The following is a 22,120-nucleotide window of genomic DNA, read 5'->3' on the forward strand; positions in this document are numbered from 1 at the left end:
CTAAAGCAACAAATTTCAAGTTTAGGGAAGGACCATGTCTGAAAAAATAAAAACAAAATACCCTATATATACCTACATACACATGTGCACATACCCAAATTAATACGTACATTTACCACACCTGTGCACACCAATCTAAGAGTCACCTGTTATAAAATAGAGAACGTAAATTAATTGGCACTGATCACTGCTCAGCTGCACACTGCATGCTCAGCATGCACAAAGCTCTGGGTTTGACCCCCAGCACCAAAGTTTAACTATTTTTTTTTTAAGTATTTTTGTCCAAGTGGGGATCACAATGACTTTTAATCTAGGTTTTATCTTAATACTCAGAGAAAAGAACACAAAAGCAAAGACTACTTGCGATAAATATTTTGGGACATTATACTACTTAGATATTTTTTCTAGTACCAAAAGATTCAAGATGATGGTTGATTAAGAACCAGGAGGTGGTGACCCACACCTTTAATCCCAGCATTCAAGAGATAAAGACAAGAGGCTCTCCGTGAGTTTAAGGCCAGCCTGGTCTACAAAGTGAGTTCCAGGACAGGCTCCAAAGCTACAGAGAAACCCTATGTTGGGAAAGAAAAAAAAAAAGTTGATTATAAGGGCCAGCAAAATGGCTCAGAGAATCAAAGCACCAGGCATGACAACTTGACTCCAGTCCTCAGAACTCACATGGGAAAAGAAGATGGACGCTCACAAGTTGCCCTCTGATAGTGCATTTGTGCTGTGATATGTGTACATACACATGTACATACATGTACATACCTCACACACATACAATACAAATAAATTAAGTAAACGTTAAAAAATAAACTAATAGAGCTAACACACTTCTATAATTACAGCATTTGAGAGGCAAAGGCGAGTAAATCAGAAATTCAAGGCCAATCTCAGTCACACACTGAATGCAAAAGAAAAAACAAGAAATTGGCTAAACACAATAGAATGGTGGTACATGCTGTAATTACAGCACTCAGGTGAGGTGAGGACAAAGGCTAGTCTCAGCTAAATAATAAGACACCAAAAGGGTAAGAAAGGTTCTTAAAAAGGTTAAACTGTCATTCAAAACAGTATACTGCTTTGCAGCATAAGTGATATATCTGTTTCTTGCTCGAGAAATTTGTTACTGCGGTACGAAGGGAAAGTCACAAAACTCTTCACTAGCAAAGAGAAGGTGAGAGGACAAGGCAGGGCTGAGCTGTCATTTGTTGCATGTGCTAAGGATCAAGGCTCTCACCACTGTCAGGTCTTTTTTCGTTTCATCTTTCTGCAGTTCTGATCCTTCATTCTTAGCTACACCGTCAGCTTCACCTTTTTCTACTGTTTGCCTCTGTCTGGCCTTTTGTACATTTGGTCTTGGTCTTTGAAGTCGACCTCTCACTGGTAGAGTAGTTTGGCCCACACTTTGCTTTGTTTCCTGTGTGACCATGTTCATCTTCTGAGTCCTAGAAAAAAGGACAAGGAGGAAGGAGAGGTTGATTATAAAAAGTTGATAACTGTAAGAACATGAATTTCCTCCACTAATCTCTCATGAAAATATTTTTTCAAATCACTCTAGAAAAGTATCTTCTCATTACAAAAATATGTTATAAAAATTCGGGGAGTCATTGGAAAAAGAAAAACGTTATTTCAGGTTTGGGGATGTAGACAAACGGGAGGAGAACACGACGTGCCTAAAACAATGTATAAAAGTCAGGTGACAGAAGGGTAGGTGCCGAGAACAGAAGAAAGGGGGGAAGTGGGAAGAGGAGGTTACTATTTAGTAGACATGAAGTTTCATTAATAGTTTATGAAAAGAAAAGTGTTCTGAGGATGGATGGTGGTGTTGCCTGCAAAACAATGAGACAATGCTTTATGTCACTAGTTTTGTAGAACTAAAAATGGAAAATTTTATCTTATTTATATGTTTTGCCAATTTTTAAAAGGCAAGGACTTATACCACATATACATATATATTTTTAGTATGTTACCGTACATAAATCTTAAACAGTCATCAATCAATCAATCAATCAATAAAAGATGTTCAATTCCATCTGATTTTCACTTTTAGGTGGGTTTGCCCTATGAATTAGACAAATTATTCTCCAAAGCACTTTAAAAAAATAGAGAAATGTTTCAAAGAAAAGCCTCTATTATTTTAGGTTATTAAGGAAATATCACTGCTTACCCAACAGGAACAACTAAGCCATTTTCCTGCTTTTGTGTTGACTGAGAATCCTCTTTGGGTTCACACGAATTGGGTGGGGAAGAGTCCTTCCCAGTCTGCATGCTCGGCAGTATCACAGCATCCTCCTCCTCATGACTCGGGTTATCATTTTCTCTTGATGTCATTAGAAAAGGTACCTCCTAGAAGTTTAGAAAGAAGAAAAATTCACAAGTGATTAGTACAAGAATGAACTGACCATTCCTGTACACAAGGGATATAGGTCCGCTTCCTAGCACGTCTACTTGCAGAAACTCATCTCTTGCAACCATAAACAAGCACATAACGTGCATAAACAGGGACAGGCTTTCAGGGGCATCCTCCACACATAAAGGATGAATAAAACACTGGAACGATTAATATTAATATGATATTCAATTTTAATTTCATATTTTTGGAAGACATTGTTGGCACTGAAATCAGGTCCTCATGCATGCAAGGCAAATACCCTACCAATGAACTAAACTTAAATTTCTTTCTTTCTTCCTTCCTTCCTTTTTCTTTTTGAGATAAGAGTCTCACTGTATAGTTTTGGCTATCCTGGAACTCAAGAGATTCACTTCCTCCCAGCACCTTACTCCTGAATTTTCATACAATGAAGAGACAGGGTCTCACTCTGCTGCCTCTTTCTGAGCTAATCTTGACTGTAACTCTCCAGTTTTGGCCTCTTAAATAGCTAGGACTATAACGTACAGACTATAACACACCTAAGCTTAGCCTTACATATTCTAGTATAAAACCACATTTAAAATGTTTTTCTTTGGGCTGGAGAGATGGCTCAGCAGTTAAGAGCACTGCCTGCTCTTCCACAGGTTGAGTTCAATTCCCAACAACCACATGGTGGCTCATAACCATCTGCAATGAGATCTGGTGCCCTCTTCTGGCATATAGGCATATATTCAGACAGAACAATATATATAATAAATTAATCTTTAAAAAATGTTTTTCTTTGTACTGAACCCAAGAGATGTTTAAAACATTATGTTAAGTGGAAATATCAGATACTAAAGGATGATGGCATTTAGGTATATAATACTTACACATCTACATGTGTTTTAGAATACAGACATAATTTTCAAAATTATGGATTTCATAACAAAAAAATAATAAAAGTAGTTTTTCTATAAAACTGGAGAAATACCCCAGCTGTTAAATGCACTGGCTGCTTTTCCAGAAGACCTAGGTTCTATTTCCAGCACCCACATGGTAGCTCACAGCCATGTAACTAATCTCAGGGCACCTGAAGACCTTTTCTGGGCTCTGTGGGTACTGTATTCATGACATGTACAGACATACATTGAAGCTAAACACTCACGCACATAAGCAGTTTAACTTTCACAAGGTTGGAGAAAGTACAAATATACAAGGAATTATTCTAAAGTATAAAATATGAATTTTAATTCTAAAAAGTACTTTAAAATACATTCAATTTAGCAAGGCCTGGTATGAAGACCTGTAATCCAGTTTCTTGGGAAACAGGAAGACGACAAGTTCAAGGTTTGTCTAAGTTATAGTGTGAGTTCAAGGGCAACCTGGGCAAACTTAATGAGTACCTGCCTTAAAAGTGAAGAAGGCTGAGAATACAACTCAATAAAAGAATGCTTCCCAACATCTGTGAGATCCTAAGGGTTAATCCTCAGGACTACAAGGACAAAGCAAAAACTAAAAACCAAGCTGAATGTTAATATTCCATTTTAGACTTTCTGACACACAATCTTAATCTGTTATGGCTAAATTAATGAAGGAAATAAAATCCACTTCAATTCATGTCTAGCATTTTGTTTTTCATGTTATCATAGTAACAACAAAATAAGGCACTATTATTCCATTTTTCCTGAGGAATCTGGTATGTCATTTGGCTAATGTGACCTCACCAGAACACCAAGTAGAACCTAAAATGTCTTAGATGCTTCCAAGATACACACTTGCCTACCAAACATCAAATATTTTAACATAAACTATATGGACTAATGAGGTACACTAAGCCTAGAACAATACTACACACCGTAAAAGTTCATTATATGAACTTCCCATAGTTTAACAAGCACAGTAACAACACCAGAAACAGCAGAACAGAATCATCACTCACATGCTGAGAAGAGGGAGAATCGGATTGCTCGCTGTCCTGCTGTAACGCAGCAGTCCCCACTGTGCCCGCTTCTGACTTCTTCCCAGGTACACAGTGCTCTGCTTCTGGGGTTGCTCTCTTTAAAGCTGCTCTTGACAAGTTTGGTTTTGGTTTTTTGAATCGACTTCTCAGAAAAGGAGCTGGTTTAACTTCGAGTGGCTTCTGTTCTTGAGGAAGAGATCTGCTTTTGGAACAAGGATTACCAAACTTGACTAGAAGGAATGTGGAGGCGAATGAACCTAGGACAATCTTAGAGATTGGCAGTAAGCTTTTACTTGTTCTTAGACAGGGTCTTTCTATGTAACCTAGACTGGCTTGGAACCTGCTCTATTAGGCCATGCTGGCCTTCAATTTTCCTTCATCCTCCAGCCTCTACCTCACAAATGTGAGGATTGCAGGCATGCACCATCGTATCTATATCTGCCTAATTCTAATTTTTAAGGAAAAAAAAATGGAACTATCCATTAAATTCTGAAAAACATTAAGTTGTACAATCCAGGTACAAACCTATCATTTTTTGTTTGAAGAAAAAACTGGTCAAACTCATGTTGACTTATGTGTTACAAGAAATTTGTTAATAAATCTCACCAATAGCTATCAGAATGGCCTTAATTCTCTCTCCCAATCTTGCATAAGCTGTCTCAAAATTTGTAACACTATCCAATTTATGTCATGGCTTGAAATTTCACTTGTTTTCGAATAATCTGCTAATGTAACTTTACGTTCTTTTTCTGTAAAGGCCCACAGACCCACACACTGTACCTGAGGCTAGTCCCGGACACCTGCTCCAGGACATCTGCAGGCTGTGCCGCTGGAACTGCTCCATGGTCTGCAGAATGCTGGGAAGACTTCACATGACTTAAGTGACTTGATACTTCCTTGTCAGAGTTTTCTTTTTGTTCCTCAAATGTAGGCATCACTGATATTTTATTGCTAATATTCTAGAGAAAAGTATCACAACATATCATCATAAACAGAAATTCTCTAAGTATTTTATACATTTTAAATAAGTTTATTTCTAAAAGTGATTTAAAAATACAGAAGTTTTTAACTGTTAAATATAAAAGTCAGAAATATTAAAACTTAAAATTCAGAATGCTTTCCCTTCATAATGTATATTAAGACTATTTCTAACCACAAATATCATTATATACACACACAGAGAGAAGAAATCCTCACAAATGCTTTTATGAGTATGAACTATAAATGACAGGAAACTTTCACCAAAATATTTAAAAGTGGAGGCAGTTAGGTGTCAGGGAGAATAAAAACATATACAGGTGGTTATGACCAAAGGAAATAATTTCAAACTATGTTTATACTCAGGTTGGCACAAATTTAGTCCAATTTCCTATATATATTGCTATCTAAACGAGTAACTTCAAACGGACATTATGATTAATAATTCTCCCACAATTAAAAAAAATAGTCTTTTTAAATTTTTAAGTGAATATGCAAGCTCTTCGATAATCTGAAATGAAAAGATTTAGGACTGGAAAAGATTTTAGATTTTTATTAGAAATTTTGAGTATTTTGGGACTTAAGGGTAATAATGATAAATTATTTTAGTAACCTTGCTGAGAAATGTTTTTAAATCATTATAAGACAGAGAAATACATACTTTTCTATCCAGTGAAAGCCCGGGGCTGCTGTCATTACTGCTGCTCTGCATAACATCTGCCTCGAGCTGCCTTGAGCTATGTTCCTCTGGTTCATGTTCTCCTGGAGAAACATCTACTTTTTCTGTTTTTCCTACGTCTGCCACCATATGCTTCCCAACACAGATCTCTCCAAGTCCTCTCTCCCAAGAGACGGAAGTCTCTCCTGTTTCCTTCAAATCTCCACCACTGTGCTCAGCGGCAGTCATGTCTGCTGACGCCATGACCATCGTGGAAATGTCTCTTTCTCCAGTGCCCTTCAGGTCAAGCTTCTTCTCTTCCACTCCCGCTCCTTCTGTGCGTGTGCTGCCGCACACACCCACCTCACTAGCCAGCTGCTCTGCTGGGGCTCCCACTGCCTTTCCTCCCAACTCTTCCACACGTGTTTCCGTTTCACCCATGGTTTTGGCCTCCTCTGTCTCCTTTACTGGCACAGATATTTCTCGTCTTTCAGTGTCTTCTGAATATGCCTCCCCTTTTTCAGTGCTGTCAATCAAATCTGTTGTGGGTAACTCTTTTCCAGTTTCTTGCAAGTCTGTCTCCATTTCACTAATTGGACTAACCTCCTTGGGGCCATTTTCTTGTGAAAATGTTTCTCTTCTTCCAGTTTCTTCCAAATTTGTATAAATTTCCTCTGTGGTACCAATCAACTCTGACACATTCTCCACAGGAGAAATCTCATTTAAAGATGCTTTCAAACCTGTCTCTGTTTCCATAGGGATGTCAATCATTTCTGTTCCCATCTCCCCTGGGGAAATATCTCTCCCTATTGTTTTCAAACCTATCTCCATTTCCATAGTGACTTCTGTCAGTTCTGACATCTTCATGTTAGAAGAGGTGTCATTTCTTCCAGCGTCTTTTAAATCGGATTCCAATTCGTTAGTGGCAGGAATAACAGTAAAATCAGCAGTAGTTACAATTGGTATCTTCTTCCTTGGCGAAGAGTCTAGTTTTGCAGTTTCTTCCAAAGCTGTTGTTATTTCTCCAAAAATAGGAACCTCCTCTGCCACCCCTTCCTTGGAGGTAATTCTTTTTCTTCCTGTATTGGGTTTTGGTTTCTGAAATCGCGTCCTTAGAACTGGAGCTTGCTTCGGTTTATTTGCTTTACTGTCCTCTTGAGTACTAAAAAAGAGAGACAGAAAGACAAATTTTAATCCAGACTACCAGTTGAACAGATGACAGTTAAGGTATCCATTGGTCTACAAGGGCTAGTTCCAGGACAGGCTCCAAAGCTACACAGGGAAACCCTGTCTCAGGGGGAAAAAAAAAGGAGGAGGAGGAAGGAGGAGGAAAGAGGAAGAAGGAAGAAAAAAGAAGGAAGAGTAAGAAGAAGAAAGAAAAAGAAGGAAGAAGAAGAAAGGAGGAGAAAGATGAGGAGGAGCAGAACAAGAACAACAACAACAACAACAACACAATAACAAGAACTCAGAAGATAAAATCTGGAGGATTTCTGAGACTTTGAGGTCAGCTGATCTACAGAGTGATTTCCAGGACAGCCAGGGTTATATAGAGAAACCCTGTCTCAAAACTGTGAAAATAAAACAATATTTTAATGGTAGTACATGTCTTTAATCCCAGCAATCAGGAGGCAAAAGCAGGAGGATCTCTGTGAATTTACATAGAGTGTTCCAGGACAGCTTGGTCTACACAAGACCCTGATTTTTGTTTTTGTTCTTTAAAAAAACAACCAAAAAGCATATTGAGGGACTGAGGTTATAGTTCTGTGGTAGTCAGTGGTAGAACACATACTGAACATGTACGAAGCCAAGTTTACTCACAGCACCAAAAAGAAGGAGAAGAAGAAGAAGAAGAAGAAGAAGAGGAAGAGGAAGAGGAAGAGGAAGAGGAAGAGGAAGAGGAAGAGGAAGAGGAAGAAGAAGAAGAAAATTAATCAAATTCCATGATCCCTTTGCAATTGCTACTTCGGCCTAGGCAAACTGCAGAAATTTGCAATCATATTAGCTCAGTAACATCTGCTACATTTACTTCGTTATTTCTACTGTCTTTTACTGTGTTTTACAGTCAAAACAGACCTGATGCCCTCAATAGTGAGATGAAAGCATGACTCAAGTAAGAAAATATCTTACGACTAAGAACAAAATTTGCATTTTATACTTTTATAAGACAATTTAAAACGAGATTTCTGTTATTATAGTTTAAGAGCACATGGTCTCAAGATAAAAAGACTTAGGAAACATCATGGAAGAGGGGGTAGAAAGAATGTAAACACTCATCTGGACATGGCATGGCCTTTGTCCTCATGAACTCACTGCAGAATGGTGACCTGCACAAGATTAAGCTAACAAGACAAGTCAATGTTCCAGCAGACAACACTAACTGGACTCAATGGGTTCCAAAAGCAAACAAACGAAGAAAACTGGAAAGGACGTGGGGATAAAAATAGAAGGGAGATGTATAGCTGTGGGAGGAGGTTGCAGGGGGTCTGGGAAGAGGGAGTCAAGGGTGGATAAGACTGAGATATACTGAAAACATGTTGGAAACCATCAAGGAACATCAAGGAACATATGCTCAGCAGGTAAAGGCACTTGCCACCAAGCCTGATGGCACGATCCCCTGGACATACATTTATCGTGGAAGCAGACAAACTGACTGACAGGAATAAGTCAAGTGTATGTGCACACACCTGCAATTCCAGTACCTGGAAGGAAAATGGTGGAAGAACAAAAGTTTACGGCCATCTTTAGCTAAATGAGCTTGAAGTTAACCTGAGCTACATCAAACAATCTCAAATCACCTCCAAAGACATACACATATATATTTAGTTGAAGTATACAGGATTTTAAATATTCTGAATTAAGTTTCAAAGAAATACTACTTTATCTAAAAGTCTTTAGAGTGCTCTTCACTCTGAGATGTTTTTCTTTCTCTATTACAATCTTCAACAGGACAGAGTGTTCAGAGTAAGTAAAGGGGAGAAACTGCCTATTATCCATACATTGGTCAAAATTAGAGAAAACACAGAAACTCAGAATTATTTCCAAGGCTCTTGGATATTTAAAGGTCAGAAGTATCACAAGGTAAATCAGTAAAGACACTGCCTTTACAGAGGGAAGTTGCTAAAGTCAGACTGGATATTAGTTACAAATATCCAGAAAGTGGGCTTGATGGTATGTATCTATAATCCAATTGCATGGGAGGTTATGGCAAGAGAATTAGGAAAAAGTTTCAGAAGAGCTGTCACCCTGCCTGCCACCAGTTGCAATACTTGGAAGAGCAGGCCCTGCACCTTAAGTGGGCAGCACAATAGAGCCAACCCCATTAGCGGAGGAGTGGGTGAGTCAGCCCCAAAGATGTGACCACAGGTGAGCTATTCCCATTACTGATCTGTCATGTGGCAGCATGAGCTGTGGAGAGCTGCTCCTCCCCCAACCCCCACCTACTGCAACAGAAGGGAGAGCAGGTTCTGTACCATGCCTGGGCGGCAAAATAGAGTCAATCCTGTTGGCAGAGGTGTGGGTGAGCCAGCCCCAATGTTGTGAGCATGGGAGAGCAGTCCCAATTACTCATCTGTCATGTGGTAACATGGGCAGGGAAGAGAGATGCCTTCCCTTGACCCTAACCCCAGACCATCAATGCCTGAGGCAGGTAGGAGAGCTTGTTCTGAGGTCATAAAAGCAGGAGAGTTAGCTCTGCCCCTCTTCAGCAGCAGTGGTTGGTAGAGCAGCATTTGGGATAGTGGCCCCTAATGCATGCCTAAGCAACACAGTAGAACTGACCCTTAAGGCATAGGTGAAAGAGATCTGACCCTGAGGATGTGAATGAAAGCAGAACTGGCCCCACCCCTTGCTCATCACTGCAAGGGGTGAACTTGCCAGGACAATGCCAGGAAGCTCACCCTGGTGGTGAGGACAAGAGAAAGCTAGAGAGCTAACCAACCATGCAACTGCGCAGGCACGAACAAGGGTCATGTGTTGGCCCACCCCAACATTCAGCCTATCTGTGATTTGCTACAGCATGTGAAAAGACCTGTAGACCCCCAGGGTGCAGGATTTCCATAACACAGGGCAACATCAGGATAACTAAGAGAAGCCCCAGTGAGGACCCAGCATCAAAACTATCAGAAACCAGAGGCCCAGAATCAGAACAATGACTCTTTGCAATGAACATGGATAATAGGGTTTACTGCATGACTCACTGTGTCACATTACAGCTTCCATGAAGATACTGATTTTTTCCCCCTTTTTTTCCTTTTTCTTGTCTTTTCTTTCTTTCTCTTAAATTTTATTTAATTTTATTTTGGGGAGGAAGTTGCAAGGGCAGAGGGTGGATATGAAGGGATGGAAAAATGAATGAGAGGTGAGAGACACAAAGAATAAAAATGAGAAAAATGTGCAATAAATATCCAATACACTCAAAATGATATCTGAGTGATTATATCTTTAATTAACTTTATGTAATTAAAATATGTAATTTTTATAACCCCAAAACAATTGTTTTTGTTTTTATATGAAATGCAAAATTTTAAATTCAAATTAGTAAGAGTATTTTTGGTCAAAAAAAAAAAAAGAAGAAAAAGTTCAAGGTCATCCTCATCTACATAGTGAGTTCAGTCACCCTAAGCTACATAGGATTCTCTTTCAAAATAAATGAATTTTAAAAATTAATCAGGGTTCTAAAACCCAATAAACACTCAAAAAACTGAATTTTCTTCTAAGATACCATAATTAAAGGAGTCTCATTTAAACCTAGATAAATAAATAAAACCAATCTGCCAGATAGCTACAAATAAAATCTATTATCAGAGATGTGTAATTACCAAGGTAGTTCTATAGGGCACATTAGCAGTAAACAGTTGAAGGGGTAGTAGGAAGAAAAGCAATAATAGATGAAGCAAGAAATAAAGAAATGCTTGAAGTGACAGAAACCCAGTCTTTCAAGTTAGATGTTGTAAAACAGGTCTATGAAAACAGACCACAGCCAGACTTCAAATGCAAATGTTAGATACAGATACAGGCAATCCAGGCTGTTATCTCTGCATCTCCATGCTTCAAACATTACCAAGCTATAAGCATCCTAATAATTCCATCAATCTGGTTTGATAAAAATAATAAACAGGAACTTTGGCTATGAAGAGGATGGGTTCTACATATAACTGACCTAATTTTAGAAAATCAAACATTACCGAAAAGTAGCATTTCTATTTGGATGTAGACATCTAATGAACATGCTTGTGGGTTTTTGTTGTTTTTGTTTTTTGATTTTTCAAGACAGGGCTTCTCTGTAGCTTTGGAACCTGTCCTGGCACCAGCTCTTGTAGACCGGGCTGGCCTCGAACTCACAGAGATCTACCTGCCTGTGCCTCCCGAGTGCTGGGATTAAAGGTGCATGCCACCACCACCCGGCAAATATGCTTACTAAGTGAAAAAACTGCTCCTATTAACTCAGATCTTAGTTTATATTAAATAGTTTTCTTCAAATCACCTATAACTTAGGAACTAACATGAAAGCTAAGACATAAACTTCCTAGAAAAGAGCAATTCCTAAACAGTTTTTAAATAAAGCTATACGTAATACAGCTCCCTTTACATGTATTTAATGTGAGGGTGGGGCACAAGCATATGGAGTTCAGAGGACAACTTGTGGGAGTTGGTTCTCTTGTTACCCCGTGTGAGATCCAGAGACTGAATGCAGGTCGTCAGACTTGAGAGAAAGTGCCTCTTTACCCAGCGAGTCATCTCGTCGACCTTTTATGTTTTTGTTTTGTTTTTTAAGACCTATTTTTTAATTTATGTGTATGTGTTGACATATACCACATGCACCAGAGGCCAGAGGGTATCAAATGCCTTAGAACTGCAACTGCAATCAGTTGTGAGCGAGGTGGTATGGTGCAGGGAACCAAGCCTGACCCATCTGCAAAAACAGTAAGCAATGTGAACAGCTGAGCCTTCTCTCTAACACTGTCCACACTATTAGCCATAACAGATGACACACAGAGAGGCCATTTAGTTTGTTTCTGTGGGGTCAGTGAGGTGGCTCAGGAGGTAAACGCTTCCTTCTGAGCCTTATGACTAGAGTTCCATTCCCAGGTCATGAAGGCACAGTGGAAGGAGAGAACCGACTCCCAAAAGTCGTTCACTGACCTCCATGGCACGGGCACCCCATTTCTGTCTTATAACACAGAATAAATAAATATAATTGAACCTTATTAAAAACTTGAAAATTATATAACTGAATAAATGATGCTCACCTTGGACATTCATTAAGAACCTTGGGCTCATCAGAGTGCACATTTCCTGAAGGATCCTTTTTTTCAGGCTGTGATGTAACATCTTCACACTGGAGGTTTTTAAGTGACTCATTTTCCGTTTGTTGAGGAATCTTAATAACAAAGTTTGTAGTATTTTAGATTTCACAACAAAACACAAAACTTTAAAATTTTTTACTGAAAAATCTATTGTAACCAGGTATTATGATGCATGTTCTAGGACTTGGGAGGTAAATGCAGAAGATCACTTTCCCAAACAAACCTAGCTTTTTGAGGGAATTTGAAAACAATCCAACAGCAAAATATCCTGTCTCATTTGAGTATAAATAAAATGGTAAAAAAAAAAAAACATCAAAATTATAAAATAACAGTCAAAAAAAGCATTTTAGTGTTTTTCCTTTCACTATCTTAAAAATTCCATAAGTCGCATATTTACCACGTCTCAAAGCCCTAGTCTTTGCTGCACCATAAGAAAGCAATGTTTCAGACTCATCTACTTCAGTCTGTTTCCATCACATTTTTCAGAATCCTCCACAGTGCTTGGATTTCTAAATTCTTACTCTTTTAAGTACTCTAGAGACTGTAAAAACTATATCAACAGACAGGGCTAAGCATGTAGCTCAGGTAGTAAGAGTGCTTACCTAGCATACACAAAGCCCTTGCAAGGTTCAATCCACAGCACCACATAAAAATGGGCATGGTTGCACACGCCTACAATCTTAGCACTTGGGTGGAGGCAGGAGGATCAGAGTTCCAAAGTTATTCTCAGTTACATAGTGAGTTGGAAGCCACCTGGGGCGGCATGAGACTCTATCTAAAATATAAAATTATAGCAGAAAGAACCCAAATGTTAAGTCATGCTAACTGCTTTCTTCTAAGGACTATATAAATAATCTAAAACTTCATGAGCCAGGGATATAGTTCAGAGGCAAGAGTGCTTTCTTAGCAATGAAAGAGGCCTTAGGTTCGGTCTTCTACATCTCTCTCTGTATCTTTCTGTATCACATCTCTTTCTCTCTCTCTCTCTCTCTCTCTCTCTCTCTCTCTCTCACACACACACACACACACACACACACACACACACACACACTATTCATTATCTGTTTTGGGAATTATACTTGAAAGGAATACTTTCAATATTTTGTTTAAGCCAATATTAAAATTCACATATGACTATCTTTCCGAAAGAAGGCTGATTATGTGTTCAAGGGTAGAGTGCTTGCCTAGCATGCTTGAGAACCTGGGCTCAATCTGAAGCACAGGGGGAAAAACCAAGTCCAAACATGAGGTAAGATGAGAGCCACCAAGAGTCATGTACAATGCTCAAATATCTAAAATGATTTAACAATAAACAAAACACTATGAGATTTTTGTCCACAAATGCAACAAACAACACACAAAAGGTTATTTTTAAAAGGTGAGAGCTTACATTAAGGCTTATTTACTTGCTTAATAAATGTTATAAGAATCAACATACCACAACACAGGATTCACTTTGCTCTCTATCAACACAGGATTCATCTTCATTCTTCTCTACATGGGCCCCAATTTTCCCCTGTGGTGCAAGAGTCTCTTCTCTTCCTGCAGCTTTCTGTATGTTAGGCCTTGGTCTTTGCACTCGGCCCCTCAATAGACATGTAGGTCTTAAGACCTTTGGTTTACCATCTTCCTGTACACAAGACTTTTCACTCAAACTATAATCACCAAGAAATAACAATATGATTACAATAAAGTCACAAAGTTGTTTGGCTATATAAATAAGTAAGTCATGTTAAATAGGAAGCATTTTTCAAGTATCCCCAAGAACATCTAATAAGATAATCACTATACATCTACACTCTACTCTTTCAAGCAGACAATTCTGGAAGCCTAGCTATAAAATCCTCATGAACAGAACCACTTCAGCACCCTCCCAAGAGACAAATCTGCCTCTGGCAAGATGCCTTCCCCATCACTGATGATGAACTAAAATCCCCCTGGAAATTTAACTGCAAAGCAGAACTTCCTGTGACAGCTGATGGAAGAAAAGCATATGCTATCACCTCCTTCTCCGGACATTCCACATAAAACAGAAAACATATCCCCCAGTCAAATCCTGTGCATAAAATTGAAAAAACGTACAGCCAAGTACTTTTTAACGTGCTAAAATACACATGAGAAGAAACAGATGAACACCTTGAGTAAGACCCTGAGAAACAGCTTAGCAAAACATTCCTCGGTAAACAGTGCTATTGATCTTTACAGACATAGTTATCATAGACATTGAAAGAAAGTGAATCCTCTAAAATATAGGTGATGCAGAAGAATCAAGAGGAATGTTATCTTGTGCTTCATTTCCCATTGGAATATCCATTAATGTTGCCTAAGTTATGTCTTTTTAAAAAAATTAAAATCTCACTTTAAAAATGGAAAAACCTCTATTTACCCAACATCTGATACTATTGCTTCTCTTTCAGGACATCAGTGAATATATATAATGCCAGGGAATCGGTGCCAATTTATAGAACAGCAGCATCCCATTGAAAAGCCCAGAATCTACTGCTTACAACCGTACTTGGAGCTAGCCAGTCTTATACCCATATCAAGTTAAATGTTCCTTTAGAAATCACTTCCTACAAATAGAACCATCCACAAACATATCTTCATCATTTATTTATCTGATAAGACTTCTTAGAAAATATTAGTAAATGGAAGGAAGCACAAAGCTGCTCAATAGATTCATACGCTCATTTAAAAATTTTATATCAGATGGTGGTGGTGAACACATTTAATCTCAGCACTCAAGAGGGAGATCTCTGAGTTCAAGACCAATCTGGTCTACAGAGCAAGTTCCAGGACAGCTATGCAGAGAAACACTGCCTCAAAATAAAGGAAGGCAGGCAGGCAGGCAGGCCAGCCCTAAAACTTTTACTTACTTTTTTTTGAGACGGTTCTCCTGTCCCACAGGAGAACTTCAAAATCACCTGAGCTGAGGATAATCCCTCACCTACATTTGCAGTGCTGGCATCACAAGCACATGCCACCACACCTGGTTTATGTGAGGCTCCTGAATGAACGAGGCTTCACACATAAGAATCAGACACGAACCTAAGCCTACCCGTACCATCATTTCTATCTCTAACACCAAACACACCATGTGTTAGCAAAATTTCTTGCTACTATCTATAATGAAAACAGATTTAAAGTATCCTCGTTGACAATTCAGACTTTATTAAAAAGAAAACTAACAATTGCAACCACTCCTGAAGGTCATTTCTTCCCAAGTACTTACTCAGAAACAGTTTCAGCACCTAGGTTTTCTCTTTCTGTTGTCTCTGTCCCAAAATTTTCAGGTACATTCAATCTCTCTTTTTCCACATGATTCTATAAATATAATTTTTTACACTAAAGTTACTTACAATAAAATGTTTCGCTGAATGAGAATTAAAACTAAAAATTCTAAATACAGAGCAGATCAAAGTATTATAAAACACACAATCATACAATCATTTTTGTTTGTTTATTAGCTTGTTTTTTTCAAGACAGGGTTTCTCTGTGTAACTTTGGAGCCTGTCCTAAAACTCACTCTGTAGACCAGGCTGGCCTTAAACTCAGATCCTCCTCTCTATGCTTTCTGTGTGCTGGGATTGCAGGTGTTCACTTCCACCGCTCGACTAAAACGCACAATCTTATACATGGTTAGAAGGACCTTGCCAATATGAACAGTCTTTAAAATGTCCATATTCTCTGACTAATTTAATTGTAAACCGTATTTTAAGGAAGTAACTGAAGAGTTAGGTATGGTAGCTTATGCCTTTAACCCCAACACATGGAAGGGAGAGGTAGGCAGATCTCTATGGGTTGAGGCCAGCTGGGAGTTTCAGGAAAACCAAAGCACACTAAGACCTTGTCTCCAAAAACAAAGAAAAAGAATTGAGGGGGGTACAAAGGAAAGGAAAAGATGCTTGCCACCAATTCTTACAGCATAATTTTAATCTCTAAGACCCACATAATGGAAAAAGAAAACCACTCCTTGGCAAGTTATCCTCTGATTCCATCCCCACTGCACCTCCACACATTATGTAATTATTTTAAAATTTAACAAAAGTAATTGAAAAACATGTAAGCACTAAAATGTTCACCACAATACTATGTAAAATGGCCTACTTTGCTAACATAAGTTTTCCAAAAATAAAGCAATATTTAAATAAATGCAGTTATACTATATTGCTCAAGTATTATTTTAAAATGTTTTCTAAACGTGTTTAAATGACACTGAAAAATTTACAAAATTTTAAATACCAAAGGATAAAAAAATGAATAAAACCTGAAAGGTAGAGAATGTGGTTCACTGGGGAATTCCTCGCCTCACAGTCTATAGCTTTTGCCCTGGCTGTTATCCTGACAGCAAGGGAAGGAAAACAAACTTGGAGAGAAAAATGTGAAAAGACTGACTGCATATAGATAATAAAATTATAATTTTTGTTTTGATTCTTAAACTAATCTGTATTTCCAAAATTTCGACATGAAATCTGGGCTAGCGTGATGGCTCAGTGGTCAAGGAACTTGCACCAAACCTAATGATCTGAGTTTAATCTCCCAAAACAGCACGAAGTAGAGAAAATCAAGTCTGCAAGTTGTTCTCTGACTTCCGTGTGTGTGTTGTGGCATGTGCATGCCACCCTTCTCCACAAATAGTTAACTAGACATTGTTTTGAAAAGCTTCAATTGTACTAGATTATGATTCAACAATAAAAGGGTTTATAGCACTGGAGACATAGTTTAGTGAGAAGGCATCTGCCCTTCACATGCAAAGCCTCGGGCTTTTGTCACAGATGCCAAAGAAAGCATCTAATAACAAAGGGACTTCCCCAGAGGCAGGAGGAAGGGCACTTACCAGCACTTGAGACTCTGAGTACTGTATGCAACAGTTCAAATAAGTGAATGGGGGAGGAAACCTAAAGAGTAGCTTAAAAGTGATTGAGGACACACTTAAAACAATTTTAAGGCTGCAACTCCCAGAAATATAAATAAATAGAATCTATGTTTGAAAGATGTATTTTATTATTTATCTATGTCTACTTGTGCGCCTATGTATGAGTGTGTGCAGGTGCCTAGGGAAGCCAGAAAAAGAAGTCAGACGCCCTTGGAGCTGTGATCACAGAAGGCTGTGAGTTATCTGATATGAGGACTAGAAAAGGAATTCAGGTCCAATCAAAGAGCAGCATTGACCTCTTAACTGCTGAGCCATCTACTGGCCTAGGGTCATTTAGTCAATGCAAATCATAACATAGAGACTTTCTTTAGGCAAGGCATACTAACAATTATAAAAATATTTTGAATATTTTGAAAAACAATCACAACACTAACAGAAAAATTTTTTCCATTAGAAAGCCCTATTTGTCACGCACAGTGGCACATCCCCTTTAATTCCAACACCAGGAGGCAGAGGCAGGTGGATCTTTGCAAGTTCCAGGCCAGCCTGGTCTACATAAAGATTTACAGGCCAACCAGGACTACACAGTGAGCTGACTTGAAAACAACAAAATACTATTTATAAAATTACTTTATTAATCTAAAAAACAAACAAACCAAATAACCCTGGGGCCAGAAAGATGACTCAGTAAGAAGGGTGCTTCTGGGGCTGGAGAGATGGCTCAGCGGTTAAGAGCAATGACGGCTCTTCAGAGGACCTGAGTTCAGTTCCCAGCACCCACATGCCAACTCAAACTGTAACTCCAGTTCCAGAGGATCTGACATCCTCACACAGGCATATATACAGACAAAACACCAATGCACATAAAATAAATAAATAAATTGTAAAAAAAAAAAAGAAGGGCATTTATAATCCCAGTGCTGGGAAGGTGAAACCTAACAGAAGCCTAGAATTCATCATCCAGTCATTCTAGCTTAACTGGAAAGCCTCAGACTGAAAAGAAACCTTAGCTGAAGAAGCAAAGTAGAAGGCTACTGAGAACCAACACTAAAACTGACCTTTGACCTCTACATACATGCACATATATGTACCCACAGACATGCATGCAACACAAACATGAAATCAAACATACAAGAAATATTTTGAATAAACGTTTTGTACAATTTAAAAAATGAACTGGGGGATGTCAGTGAGTGGTAGAATGCTTATTTGCCTAGCATGACCAAGGTCTACGTTCATTCCTAATTGCATGCGCGTGCACACATCAAATTTATGATTGAAATTTTTTTCAATTGTTATAGCCCACTTGCTAATAAACACAAATCTAATTTTAAGTTATTGTGTTTTCCTATCAGTAACAAGAGTCTGAAATTACAAGCTAAATATTTTATTTGTAATTACTTAGAAAACATTTATAGCTTCTATTTCCATGCATTCTCTTAGGCCACACCTTTTCAGCTGAAGCTTCTGAAGGTGAGACTTTGCTCCTTTCATCTTGTTTATCTTGAGAAACAACTGACTTCTTCCCAACTGCCCTGGACAGATTAGGTTTCGGTCTCTGAAGTCGACTTCTGGATTTTGGTTTAACATTTTCTGCTGGTTCAGTCTCTCTAAAAAAAAAAAAAGAAAGAAAGAAAATGGATGTTATCTGAATTGCAACCAACATGTAGTCACAATCAAATAAAATTCTAAAAAACTGGAAAATTCAAAGAGCTCCTTTAAAGCCCTGACGGTGAGAGACTTACTCTATTAGATGTTAAAAACATATCAACATCAGTAATTAAGATGTAAAGTGGTACCAAAAGACATATGAACATGTAAATGAAACACAATAGAAAATAATTCCAAAGCAGATCTGATTTTAGAACATACTAAAGATCGTCTCCTAAAATAGAAAAGTTGAAATGTGTAACACAGAATACTTAAAAAATAAATGTTATGCTATGTTTGAGGGTGCACACCTTTAAACCCAGCACTAAAGAGGAAGAGGCAGGTGGATCTCTCTAAGTTGAAGTCAGCCTAAAATACACAGCAAGTGCCAAGACAGCTAAGACTACATAGCAAGACCCTGTTTGAAAAAAAAGCAAAAAAATTAAACATTACACAAACAAACTTCTAATGGGAAAGCTGATTAACAAAACAGAGCGAGTTCCATCCATTGCACTATGCTGACAATATACTCCAAGTGGATCAGACATTTAAATGAAGGCAGAAAGAACAAAAGAAAGTTAACTTCTTAAACTTTAATTTAGATCGAGTAAATCTAAGATTTCATAAAAAGCAGGAAAAAATTAGAAATCAGATAACATAAAAATAAAAACCTGGGGGCTAAAGAGATGGTTCAGTAGATTAAGGAACTTGTCATCAAGAGTCTGACCCCTGGAGGAGAGCACCATCTCCTCAAGTTGTCCTCTGACCTTTACATGTGTTCCATGGTGCGCGTGTGCACGCACACACACATATTCTTTAAGCAAACACTTCCATTTTTAAACCTTCAATGAAAAACATACTTGCAAACTGGCATAAAAGTGAAAGCATGAGATTGTTAAGTATTTGTAAAAACAACCTATAAGGCCCTGCGTGGAGAACAAACCACACAAAGTAGAAAACATTCAAATGATGAAACACAATAAAGCTATAAAAATAAAGGATATATTTTATATAAAAGTATGAGTATGTTACGGTTAGGTTTGTTTCAGCATACACTTAAAGTCCATGAAAGAACACTACTCATTCTTTAGAAGGAAGACAGGGTGGAGGAGACTTTGCTTCTTAATGTTTAACCAAATAAATACAGAGTTTACTCCAAAAATTAATTTTGATTCTCAATGTGGTGTGCTCCATTAAAAATCAGCTTCACAAGTTGAACAGATTTTGTTCCTTTTTCTTCTTTTCGTTTGCACGTGATGTACATGTGTGCTCGTGTTCATGTGTGGATGTGGGTGGCTGTGTAGGCCTGTAATGGCTGTTCTTGGTTATGAACTTGACTACATCTGGAACTAACTAAAATCCAAAGGACTGAGCACATTTGTGAGGGATTTTTTCTTAATTAAATAATTTGAAGGGGGTAGACCCATTTCTAATCTGAGTCTTTGAGGTAGGGAGACACACCTTTAATCCAGATCTTTAGAGATGGGAGGAGCCACCTTTAACATGGGTCACACCTTTTTACAACAGCCCATATAAAGGACATGGAAGAAGGCAGCGCTTTGTTCTTTGCCTGCTTGCTCTCACTGGCAAGTTCATTCTTTCACTGACTTTGGAGACTACTTCTGCAGGATTCCAGCACATAGTGAAGACCAGCTGAGACATCCATCTTCATAGACTGAACAACTACTGAATTCTAGGATCTTCCGTTGGTAGACACCCATTGTTGTACTAGCTGGATCACAGCCTGTAAGCCAATCAAATAAATTCCCCTTCTATGTATATCAGTATCTCTGTGTGTGTGTATGCATGTGTTTGTATGTACATGTGTGTACACATGCATACATATGGTGTAGGAGGTTCTTCTGTTCATATGTTGCTTTCATTGGTTAATGAATAAAGAAATTGCTTTGGGCTTGATAGGGCAAAACTTAGGTAGGAGGAGAAAGACAGAACTGAATGCTGGGAAGAAGGGCAGAGTGAGAGACACCCTGGATCTTCTGCCTGAGACTGACACCTGTTAGAATCTTGCCAGTAAGCCACAGTCACGTGGCGATACATAGATAATAGAAATGGGTTAAATTAAGATGTAAGAGTTAGACAATAAGAAACTAGAGCTAATGGGCCCGACAGTGTTTTAATTAATACAGTTTCTGTGTGGTTATTTCGGGTGTGAGCTAGCTGGGTGGCTGCGACAAACAAATGGCCCACTCCCACCAACATACATACATATTCATTTTATAGGTACTATTCCTCTACAGAACCCCAACTAATACAAGACTCAAGACTGACCTTGGGAGTCTTCCTCAATCACTCATTCCCCTTATTCTTTGAGGTAAGATCTCTCAATCAAACCCAGTGCTTGCTAATTATATGTAGGCTGTCAGGCCCACCCAGTATTTCCATTCTATAATGAAACAGAATCCCAAGAGAAAAAAACAGAAAGTGAAATCTTTTGATGACATGTGATTGAGAGACTGCAATAAAATCACCTGTTAAGTGATTGACACACTAAGAGTCCCTTCTACTCCCTAAATGTTATTTAAGATCTTTATCAAGAGGGTGGAGAAATGCCTCACCAGTTAAGAGCTCCTGGATTTGGTTCCCAGCACCACATAGGATGGCTCACAACTGCCTCTAACTCCAGCTCCAAGAGGATTTGGCGCACGCACAAATGCATAAATCCACATACATATATGCATATGTCTGTCTGTCTGTCTGTCTGTCTATCTACCTACTATCTATATGTCTAATTTAAAATAATAAATATCTATCTTTAAAAACAAAGTTTATCAGAGACTGGAGATACAACTCAATCTTTCAGTCTTAGAAGATATGCCCATTCCATGTAATGTCCTGGGTTTAATCCCAAAATCAAAAAAGAAAATGTTTAATATTTTTGAACATGCCTAAGAAGAAACCCAACTGTATAAAGTACTTACAGTGGTCTATTCTCTAAGTCAACGCTTCTTTCTTCTGTTCCAGCATCATTTACCTCACAGGAGGCAGCACCCGCAACTTCTGAGAAAGGCAAATCTGCAGCTCTTGACTCTGAGGACTCACTTGCTAGCGGCATGGTATCTTGCTGATTACTAAGGAAGGGAAAATGTAACAGGAGGAACATACTACTAGAAATAAATTTTCATACCACTAAAGGACACAGTGTGTGTGCACGCACGCTGATATGGTGTGAAATCTCTTGCCATCATTCTTGTGTTTTTGAACCTGGGTTTTTTATTGACCTAAGGCTCACCAATTAGCCTAGGAAGGCTGGTGAGCAAGCCCAAGAATCTCATCTCTTCCTCCTACATACTGGGATTATCAGTGTGTAATATTA

General features: G+C 38.4%; 1 protein-coding gene across 5 annotated transcripts in view; it reads right to left on the reverse strand.

Annotated features, from left to right (window-relative positions):
- Positions 1-22,120, reverse strand: part of Bdp1 (BDP1 general transcription factor IIIB subunit) — an 88,877-nt gene that overhangs the window by 37,153 nt on the left and 29,604 nt on the right. For 4 of the 5 annotated variants that reach the window (XM_048441557.3, XM_048441559.3, XM_048441560.3 and 1 more), the window contains exons 12-21: positions 21,726-21,875; positions 18,587-18,746; positions 15,493-15,584; positions 13,699-13,915; positions 12,204-12,334; positions 5,959-7,117; positions 5,100-5,278; positions 4,299-4,521; positions 2,174-2,352; positions 1,244-1,451 (exon numbers count right to left, since the gene is read on the reverse strand). In XM_048441557.3, the coding sequence (XP_048297514.2) occupies positions 1,244-1,451; positions 2,174-2,352; positions 4,299-4,521; positions 5,100-5,278; positions 5,959-7,117; positions 12,204-12,334; positions 13,699-13,915; positions 15,493-15,584; positions 18,587-18,746; positions 21,726-21,875 (2,698 nt within the window). The remainder of the gene's footprint in view (positions 1-1,243; positions 1,452-2,173; positions 2,353-4,298; positions 4,522-5,099; positions 5,279-5,958; positions 7,118-12,203; positions 12,335-13,698; positions 13,916-15,492; positions 15,585-18,586; positions 18,747-21,725; positions 21,876-22,120) is intronic. The other variant, XM_048441558.3, reaches the window with a different exon arrangement.

The sequence above is a fragment of the Myodes glareolus genome, chromosome 15, assembly GCF_982192425.1.
Source record: "Myodes glareolus chromosome 15, mMyoGla1.1, whole genome shotgun sequence".
NCBI classification, from domain to species: domain Eukaryota; kingdom Metazoa; phylum Chordata; class Mammalia; order Rodentia; family Cricetidae; genus Myodes; species Myodes glareolus.